The sequence below is a fragment of the Prunus avium genome, chromosome 3 (genome assembly GCF_965620075.1).
Source record: "Prunus avium chromosome 3, drPruAviu1.hap1.1, whole genome shotgun sequence".
In the NCBI taxonomy this organism is placed as follows: domain Eukaryota; kingdom Viridiplantae; phylum Streptophyta; class Magnoliopsida; order Rosales; family Rosaceae; genus Prunus; species Prunus avium.
The window spans coordinates 6019476-6030169 of NC_142286.1; the positions used below are offsets into that span (position 1 = coordinate 6019476).

Below are 10694 nucleotides of genomic sequence, written 5' to 3' on the forward strand. Positions count from 1 at the left end.
AGGCGCTCGAGCGGAACCTGCAGGCGCTCTGTTTTGTTTTCTTCACTTGCTATATTTAATAAATTTGTCATCTTTTTTGTTAATAATTTAATTCTTGTTTTTATTTTGGGCAGAGGCTAATGCGAAGGAAGTTGATAAAGTTGCCAACCAGTTGCTTCTTCTTCAGGTAATACTGTAAATATGTGTATAGATGTATGTAGCAGTGTATGTTTGTATTTCATTACCCCCACTCTCTCTCTCTCTCTCTCTCTCTCTGTGTCTGTGGGGCCTGCGGGTTTTGGAGAGGAAAGAAGCTATTGAAGAGTTGACACGTAATAAATTGGAAAAACAGAGTATAGCCGAGCGGCTATAATATTTATTTAAACAAATTGGGAAAACTAGTATCGCCGCGCGGTCGTACCAGCTCGTTAAACAAATTGGGAAAACCGAGTATAGCCGTACGGCTGTACTATCTTGGAAGCAAATATCCCTTCTTGTTGTAACCATTCCTTCCAATCCATACTCTGCATTACGAAAAATCGGCCTAGGCGGCCTGGGCAGGTCTGCGCAGCGCTAGGAGGGTTTGGGCAGCGCTTGGCGGGTATGGGAGGCGCTAGGCGGGTCTAGGCGGCGCTAGGCGGGTGTGGGTGCCAGGGTGGGTCTGGTTCTTTTCTTTTGTTTTTTAAGCCTACTGCCTAGCGATTTTTCAAACTTATGCACTGCAGGGGTGGTCTAGACGGCGCTGGGAGGGTCTGGGCTGCGCTAGGACGGTCTGGGCGGCGCTAGGCGGGTCTAGGCGGCGCTAGGCGGGTCTGGTTCTTTAGGGTTTAGGGTCTGGGTGCCAGGGTGGTTCTGATTCATATGGGAGATGATCCTGACCTGGGACTGACAGAACCTCCACCTGATGTTGGTAATATGTTGGTTCTCTCCTATAGAGCAGCAACATGTACTATTTCCAAACCTCGTCGTCTAAAGACAATTTCTTTGTTCGCTCACTCCAGCCAACCTCGTCGTCCTCGTCTGGTTCTTCTTTGCGCAACAAATGCAAATGTCATTGCTTTGCGTAAAACAACCCGATGTCATCACTGCGAAGGTATGTATGTAATTTCTACAATGCATGCTTGCTGCAATCTTCACATTCACAGAATGAATATGGAACTATGATACGGTCATGTACTCAGATCTTTGAGGGGCATTCGCACTATGTGATGCAAGTGGCATTTAATCCGAAAGACACCGATACTTTTGCTAGTGCATCACTTGATGGCACCATTAAGGTATTGAAGGCACTGTTAATTTGTTGCAAATTACTTAACTGCAATATTTCTAGTGTCATGACCTTTGTGACACTTAAATTTTTGCAATGTCCTGTTTCATTGTAGATATGGAACATTGGTTCTCCTACCGCAGAGTTTTCCTTAGATGGCCACTCAAAAGGAGTTAATTGCATCGATTACGTCAGTCGCGGGGATAAACCATATCTATTGAGTGGCTCTGATGACTTTACTATTAAGGTTTGGGATCAAATGCTGGTTATCAGCTTTCTGTTTAGCTCTATATGTACAGCGCACGATTATGATGCGTATGTGTGTCATACTAATTTGAATTTTATTTGTAAATTTTTTTGGCAACAGGTATGGGACATTGAAACCAAAAGTTGTGTGCAAACTCTAGAAGGTCATGAGCACAATGTAACAGCTGTATGTGTTCATGGTGAGCTTCCCATAATAATTACAGTTTCTGAGGATGGGAACGTTCACATATGGAATGCAATCACTTTTAGGTAACTTCTGATCCAAACTACTTACATTACAAATTAAATTGACTCAGTTTTCTGTTTAATTCTTGCTATTGCATCGCTTTGATCGAAACTCATGTTGTAAACAATTCTTGTTGTATCACAGGCTAGAGAGCACATTGAACTATGCTCTTGAAAGAGTATGGGCCATTGGACACTTGAAAGGATCAGACAAGTAAGTTTCTTTTTTGTACTTTCTTGTGGGTTAGATGTGTATCTGAGAGGATGATTCTGCGAGTAACCGTTCGATATACAAGCATGTAAATGTGGCAGAGGACTCTCAATTTTTTGCCCTTAGCTTGTTAGGATTTGTTTTATTGCATTGTTTTACCAGCATATTTATCAATATATACTTTCCTTGCTTCCTACAGGGTTGCATTTGGTTTTGACAAAGGAACCATTGTGGTTAAAATAAATGGCTCTCATACTTGGGATTCTGTTAACCTCCAAGCATAGAAGGAAAGGTTGAAGGAATAAAGACATCGAATGCTGAGCGATTTGTACTGTGTTCTCTGAAGTAGTTAGACTAAAAGAATAATTAATTTCACTTAAAATTTGCTGCTCCTGCTATTACTGTTGTATGATTTGCAAATAAAACTTATATTTGTGTGTTTTGTAGTATATCCCAGGAGGGAACATGTTGTAAGGATTAATCGAAATGGAATTTTATATGTGTTCTTCAGTAAAATACATATATAAACTGCAAATTACCAGTAATAAAACCCTATATGTTCTTCCCAGAAAGTGGTTGGTGACTGCTGTTTACTGGTGCTGAATAAATTTGGTGAAAATAATAGAAATCTTGCCATACAAGCAAAAAGACGGAAAGCTAGACAGGACTAGGAAATTCTCACCTCAAATCCAAAGGGTCTCAACCAGAAGTTTTAAAGACTAAGATTAGAACTCTCAAATGTATTAAAAGCAAGATCTGCATGAAGAACATACAAGAAGGCTCTCTCTTGTCCACAACATATGTCAAGAGAGGAAGCGTATGCTAAAGAGAACCAGAAAATGCCATTAATGAAAGCAGACCCAGTGTATTAAATGTCAATCTGAATCTATGCATGAATTGGATTCATGGTCTAGCTGAGGCCTATAAATCTATTACTCAAGGATCTACAAAATTTAATTTCACCTTTTTTCTTTTCATGGCTAAGACTGAGGCCTATAAATTCAAGGATTGTTTTACCTTCTACATGCACCTCAAAATTTCAAGAAGGAAATAAGGGATATAAAAAGCAATACGGTAGGAAAGGGTTCCAGGAGACTTGTGCAAGCAGTACTCATCGTCATGACTCATGATGATGATCGTGTTTTCGGTGAGTCAAGTGCAGGCTCAGTCGATAACGTGCCTGCTCAAATGCATGCTCTTCTGTCATTGTGTTAAAGCCAGCACAATTTGTACAGGCTTGTGTTTGAAAGCTTGTAAGAAGACGCTCCCAGACCCTCTCTACTACTGCAATCTTGGTTGCACAACTTCCATCTGCACCAACCTCAGCCCTGGTACGTTTCATGCATATCAAATATGAGCACCTCAATATCCAGAATCACAAATGGGACCTGAATTTCCATATCCATCTTTTTTATTTTTGGGTGGAGATTATGTTGTTATTAATCCTGTTGATAAAATTAACGCTGATGTGCAAGCATGAATAGTTTTTTTTTTTTTTTTTTTTCCTACTTGTGTTCAAAGTAGATTCTTACTTAAATTGCGTGATGTGTAACATGCAGAAAAGCTAGAAGGTTGTGCGGATTCATGCTCAGAAAACTGCAGAGAAGTTTATGCTGCCAACTAGTATTTGTAAAAGCATAATGAATAAAAGACTCTCAACTGGTATTTGTAATAGCAGACAATATATTGTTGAATAAGAAAATATTGAGAGGTTTCTAATTTAAATAAGTCTATGATTGAGGTGGTTGTCGGGGATGTCATTGTGGTAAGAAATCTATAATTTTCGTGTCATAAATTTCTTACCTTCATCATCTGAACGTGATATGATCAACTATCTACTTGCCCTCAATTTGAACCCTCTATCAACAATTGAACAAAATCCAAACCCATAAATCATAATTTTGAAGAACGCTAAGCCCAAAAAAAACCCCAAAAGAATTCTTGGCAGACCCCTATAGATGGCAAGATTGGACCAAATTGACCATCCATGTGAGGTGCACATGTTCAATAACTAACGGAAGTGAGAGAGATTTGACAGAAATTAATGGTTGTCCTTGAATTGCTTGGAATTGGAAACTACAGAGACAAAAGTGATTAAATTGAAACAACATGGACAAAAATAGTAAAAGTGGCAAAATATAGAGACCAAAAGTGACTTATTGCCTTACTAATAAGTAAATTATTGACGTATACATTGACGCATTATTTGATGAGAAGAGAGGGTTGACGGAAGAGGAAGAAAGATGGAAGATATGGAGAAGAGAGGTTGACGGCTAGTGATGGTGCACATAGAAGGAATTAGGACTCAATGAGATTTAGGTTATTTGAATTCACGGAATTATTTGAATTCACAGAATTCACTTGTATTTTGAAACTACACGATTATTGGTTCTTGAATTCATTTAGCTTATTCTTTACAGTGGCCATATGTTTTTTAAGTGTCCGATTGAAAACTGTAATCGTGGGTTTGTCATGGTAGCTTTCATTTCTGAATTCGATCTTCTTTTTGTATTCTGCCGAGCAGTGGTGGAGCCAGGATTTCACATTAGAGGGGGCCCTTCAAAAAAAAAATTCAAATAATTCGAATAGGAGCCCTCAAGCGCTATCTGAGTTAATAAGTTAATAATATCGTTTCATACTGATTAATCATTTATCCATTTATTACAATCAAAATTGTCCTGAATTTCATATTTTAACACGGTTGAATATTAATCTCATCATCTACACTATTAAAGACTCAAAATTTAATAATTTATACTTCAACATAGAGAAGAAATATAAAAAATGTTCATAAATCCCAATATTAAGATGCCCTACTTAGACATGTAAAATGGGGGAAAGGGGAATTCACAAAGCTTAAGTTAATCAAAAGAGAAAGAGAAGGTGAAAAAACATGAATTTTTACCGTTTTTACTTCAGGAAGCCAACATATAGTAACACATATAAGTAAAAATATGAGAAAATAAAAATATGAGAAAGGGCCTGGGCCCACACTGGTCCTTAGGTGGCTTCGCCACTGCTGCCGAGTATAGTTTCCTTTTTAAAAAATTAAAAAAATCGGGTAGAACCGCGCGGCTATACTATTTTTAAAAAAATTAGATTTTTTTTTTTAAAAAAGGGGGCAAATCCGAGTATAGCCGCCCAGCTATACGATTTCTTTAAAAAAAAAAGAAAAAAGAGCGGCGTAGAGCCGCGCGGCTATACTATTTTTAAACGAAAAACCAGGCAGAGAAAAATTAAAATCATAGTCGTACGAGATCAGGGAGGATTGGTGATGGGAAATTGAGACCATCAGATTGATCATGCTACAAGTTCTTCCTTCTCCTTGCAAAGTTCTAGGTGCTGTTTCATAATATAGAGTTCTCTTTCAAGTCCCCGAATTTGGGCATTGAGACTTCTGATAATGCCAAGACAACCACGCACAGGATCATTTTTCCTTGCATTCCCTTCCCTTCCGTGAGAATGCTTTCAGCAGCTGCCTGTCTTTGATCAGGTGCAGCCATGGCCATGATCTTTTGGATGTTGCTCACACCAAAGATCTTATGAGCATTTTGGAACTCACTGTACCTGCTGGCTGGAAAGTATGGGGCCATTTCACAGGTCTCATCACATTTTCTCCTCTGCTGCTTTCAGGAATCACAGTCTACGGGTATATCTTCTCTCTTACTCTGGGGCTTGTGGGTTTTGGAGAGGCAAGAAGTTACTATTGAAGAGGTGCCCGGTAATAAATCGGAAAACACAAAGTATAGCCGCGCGGCTGTACTATTTCTCCAAAACAAATCGGAAAAACAGAGTATGGCCGCGCGGCTATACTATTTCTCTATACAAATGGGGAAGACAGCCGCGCGGCAAAGACTAGTATCGCCGCGCGGCTGTACTATTTGTTTAAAGAAATCGGGAAAACCGGGTATAGCCGCACGGCCGTACTATTTCTTTAAATAAATCGGAAAAACAGAGTATGGCCGTGCGGCTATACTATTTCTTTAAACAAATTGGGAAAACCGCGTATAGCAAATTCGGAAAAACAGAGTATGAATGACCGGCTATACTATTTGTTATTTTGGGCAGAGGCTAATGCGAAGGAAGCTGATATATCTTATAGTGGAGTTGGAGCTGCTTCTTCAGGTAATACCGTAAATATGTGTATAGATGTATGTAGCAGTATATGTTTGTATTTCATTACCCCCACTCTCTCTCTCTCTCTCTCTCTCTCTCTCTCTGGGGCTTGTGGGTTTTGGAGAGGCAAGAAGTCTATTGAAGAGGTGACACGTAATAAATTGGAAAAACAAAGTATAGCCGCGCAGCGACACTGTTTCTTCAAACAAATTGGGAAAACCGAGTATAGCCGGACGGCTGTACTATTTCTGTAAACATTTAAAAAATTTAGTATAGCCACGCGGCTATACTATTTCTTTTAAACAAATTAAAAACCAAGTATAGCCGCACTGCTATACGATTTATGAAAAAAAATAAAATAAAAGAGACGAGTAAAGCCGACCGGCTATACGAATTTTTAAAAAAAAATTAGAAACAACCGCGTATAGCTGCGCGGCTATACTATTTCTTTGAAACAAATTAGAAAAACCAAGTATGAAAGACCAGCTATACTATTTCTTGAAAAAATTTATAAAAAAAGAGTATAGCTGGTTGGCGATACTATGTATTAAAAAAGATAAAATAAAATATCCGAGTAAAGCCGCGAGGTGTCATGTGTATGTATATGTGAGTATTATTCTTAGATCATTGAATACCGAGCAATATAAATAGTAATTGGAACAATCTTTAAAGTATAGAAATTTTAAAAGTATTGCCGCGCTTTAAAAGTATAAAATTAGTTTATTTACTTTGAACTTCTTTAATTTAATATATGTAATTAAGTAATATCTTAGTCTTTTTTAATTACTTTAATTAGTAATTATATTTTAATTATTGTTTTTTGTGTGTGAATATTTAAATAATTTACTAATTTCATAAATTACTTAATAAATAGTAATTAATTATTTTATACGAAATTAGTTTGGGTGAATCTAAGTCTCGAACCAAAAACCCTAGCTTCCGAACTTCTTCCAAGATATTAACAAGTGGTAGTGTAGCCAGGCGGCTATACTCTATAAATAGAATATTTCGAACGTACCGCTGCACGGCTATACTCTTTAAATAGAATATTTTAAATGTATAGCCAGGCGGCTATACCCTTTGAATAACATAATCTGGATTTCTCTCTTTAATTACTTTAATTAGTTGTTATGTTTTAATTATTATTTACATAGTGAATAATTAGTATTTAATTATTTTATTAAAGAAAAAAATTTTAAAAAAATTAATTACTATTTATCAAGTAATATAATTTATGAAGTTAATTAAAATATTTAATACTAATTATTCACTAAAGAAATAATAATTAATGAAAATAATTAAATAAGGCTAAGATATTATTTAATTACTAAAAACAAAACTTAAAATAAAAATTTATTGCCTTAAAGATACTAAGTTTAAATTTATTTTTTTTAAAACCTCCAAAAACGAAATTCGTTCGGCAAAAATCTTTCCCGGTGACGGATTAGACCTCTCCCGATGATTATTCATCGGGAGAGGTCTACATGCAAATATTTGTCGGCATAGACCTTTGCTGACAAAATTTCATTGGAATAGGTTTTCTTTTAAAAATCATCGGGAGAGGTCTACATGCAAATATTTGTCGACATAGACCTTTGCTGACAAAATTTCATTGGAATAGGTTTTCTTTTTTTTTAATATTTTAAAAGTATAGCCGAACGGCTATACTCTATAACTAGAAATTTTAAACGTCACAAGTAGAATATTTTAATAGTATAGCCGCACGGCTATACGTTATAAATAGAAATTTTCGAAGTTTCGCCGCGCGGCTTTACTCTATAAATAGCAAAAAGCATCGCTCTTCAACTCTCCATTAATGAACCCACACATCTCTCTCTAACTTTACAACTACTATTGATTTATATATTGTTGGACCATTGATTTATGACTCTGATATCAATCTTCGTCTGAGTTTGTGGTCTCGTGTTTTGCAAGTGCATATTGATTTCTCTTCCATCCAGTTTGGTTGTATTTGGCATGATATGGAAATCAATGCACCCTGGTGTGCTTCATATCTTGTTGATATCTTTTTTGGGGTTCTAATCACTTGGTATTCCGGTGCCCTCCAATGCTTATGTATCCTTCCTAGTGCTTTACTGATGACCTGGGTCTTATAAGTTTCCTGCTGTTTCTGAGATTCATCCCTTGTAATTTTGCAATAATTTCTCTCTTTTAATGCCGTGTCGGTGAATTTTACTTTTAGTCCTGACTTAAGGCTTGAATTTTATGTTCCTCCATTGATTTTATTTTGGCTGATGTCATGTGAGAGTATGCAATAGTTTACTAGGTTCTGTTCTGTGTTGGTTCTCTGAAAGTCAGTCTTAGCTTTTGATCTGCGGGGTGAGTTGGAATCTGGTTTCATGCTTATTTGGTTTGAAATCTTACTCTTTTGTGAAAGTGATGTAGAGATTTGGTAGTGTCAAAACATAGAGAATATTGAGAGAAGAAAGTGGAAAGAGTAGAGAGAATGAGAGTTGTTGAATATTTTCTGATTTTCACTTATGTTCATTACTTACAATCAACACATATATATACAAGTTCCTAAGACATTAGTCAAGCCCCCCAAGTTAGGCAACCAACCAAGTTAGGCAACCAACCAAGTTAGGCAACCAAACTAATTAGGCAACCAAACTAGTCAAGCCCCCCAAATATTGTAGGTGCCAAACATAGTAGGTGCCAAACATTAATTGACTATTACTAGCCACATTAATTGACTACTAGACAACATAATTAACATAGACAAATTCAACATATGACAACTTCTAACATTCCCCCTCAAGTTGGTGCATAGATATCACCGATGCCCAACTTGATCAGTGAGTTGTGGAATACTCTGCTAGAAACTGCTTTTGTCAAAATATCTGCCAGCTGGTCTTCGGACTTGACAAACGGAAGCTGAATTTCTTTATTTTCAACTTTCTCTTTAATGAAGTGTCGATCCACTTCAACATGTTTGGTGCGATCATGTTGAACTGGATTGTGTGCAATGGATATTGCAGCCTTGTTATCACACTGTAGATGCATTCCTAATGTAGGTGCATATCCAATCTCTGTAAGCAATTTTCTCAACCAAAGAAGTTCGCAAATTCCTTTGGTCATTCCTCTGAATTCCGCTTCTGCACTAGACAAAGCAACAACATTCTGTTTCTTGCTCCTCCAAGTAACCAAGTTACCTCCCACAAATGTGAAATACCCTGATGTTGATCGTCTATCAGTGACATTCCCTGCCCAATCTGCATCTGTATAGCCACTGATATTCAGATGACCATTCTTAGAGAACATAAGTCCTTTTCCTGGTGCGGACTTCAAATATTTAAGAATCCGAAGAACCGCATCCATATGATCTTCACTTGGACAATGCATAAACTGACTAGCAACACTTACAGCATACGCGATGTCGGGTCGGGTATGGGATAGGTAGATCAGTCGTCCCACCAATCTTTGATATCTTTCTTTGTTAGTGGGTACTTGATTGGGATATTCCCCAAGGCGGTGATTCTGAACAATTGGAGTGTCCACAGGTTTGCAATCTAACATTCCAGTTTCTGCCAATAAATCTAGAACATACTTCCTTTGTGAGAGGAATATGCCTTGCTTTGATCGAGCAACTTCAATGCCCAAGAAGTACTTGAGTCCACCAAGATTTTTCATTTCAAACTCCTTTGCCAAACATTTTTGTAGTTGAGAAATTTCCTGCTTATCATTCCCAGTAATAATCATATCATCAACATAAATGATGAGAGCAGTTACCTTTCCTCCCTTGTGTTTTAAGAACAGAGTATGGTCAGAATTACTCTGCTTAAAACCATAAGTCTTCATTGCCACGGTAAAACGCCCAAACCATGCTCGGGGAGACTGTTTCAATCCATATAATGCCTTTCGCAATCTGCACACCACATTAGCAGGAGTAGATGTAACGTATCCTGGTGGGATATCCATGTAGACTTCTTCTGTGAGTGCTCCATGGAGAAAGGCATTCTTCACATCAAATTGGTGGAGAGGCCAATCGAGATTTGCTGCAATGGACAATAGCACACGAACGGTGTTAAGTTTTGCAACTGGGGCAAATGTTTCTTCATAGTCAATACCATATGTCTGCGTGTATCCCTTTGCCACAAGTCGTGCTTTGTATCGTTCAATTGACCCATCAGCATTGTATTTCAAAGTGTAAACCCATCTGCATCCGACAGTCCGTTTTCCTTGAGGTAAATTCTCCAGTGTCCATGTGTGATTTTTCTCCAGAGCATGCATCTCCTCCCTCATTGCTTGAACCCATTTTGGATCCTTCAATGCCTCACTCACTTTGGTTGGAATATGAATTGCGGATAACTGGTGTACAAAGCCTTGGAGGGGTGCAGATAATTTTTCCGCAGAAACATAGTTTGCAATTGGATACTTTGATACCTTGCCATTATCCGGTGAATACCGAATTGGCGGTTTTCCACGATTCTGTCTATCAGGTAATTTATAACTAACAGTTTCATCAACTAAAACAGTAGATGTAGTAGAATCACGTACCTCAGGAGTATTCTCAGGAGATTGATCAGCTGGTACTGAGATGTGAGGGGGGTCTTCATCATTATCGTCGGCGAAGTAGGAAAAAATATTGTGCTCTCTGCTGTGGAGCGA

General features: G+C 37.7%; 1 protein-coding gene across 1 annotated transcript; it reads left to right on the top strand.

Annotated features, from left to right (window-relative positions):
- Positions 1-426: 426 nt before the first annotated feature.
- LOC110769467 (putative coatomer subunit beta'-3) lies at positions 427-2448 on the top strand. Its single transcript, XM_088251106.1, has 7 exons — positions 427-889; positions 981-1072; positions 1161-1256; positions 1362-1493; positions 1614-1762; positions 1884-1952; positions 2149-2448. Exons 1-7 carry the CDS (start codon positions 841-843, stop codon positions 2231-2233), a joined length of 672 nt encoding a protein of 223 aa, XP_088107232.1. The 5' UTR covers positions 427-840; the 3' UTR covers positions 2234-2448.
- Positions 2449-10694: the final 8246 nt, after the last annotated feature.

Coding starts and splice junctions, on each gene's coding strand:
- LOC110769467 (XM_088251106.1), top strand. CDS start 841: ATGGGAGATGATCCTGACCTGGGACTGACAGAACCTCCACCTGATGTT. Junction 1,073..1,160: donor CCGATGTCATCACTGCGAAG/GTATGTATGTAA, acceptor TCATGTACTCAG/ATCTTTGAGGGGCATTCGCA. Junction 1,763..1,883: donor TGGAATGCAATCACTTTTAG/GTAACTTCTGAT, acceptor GTTGTATCACAG/GCTAGAGAGCACATTGAACT.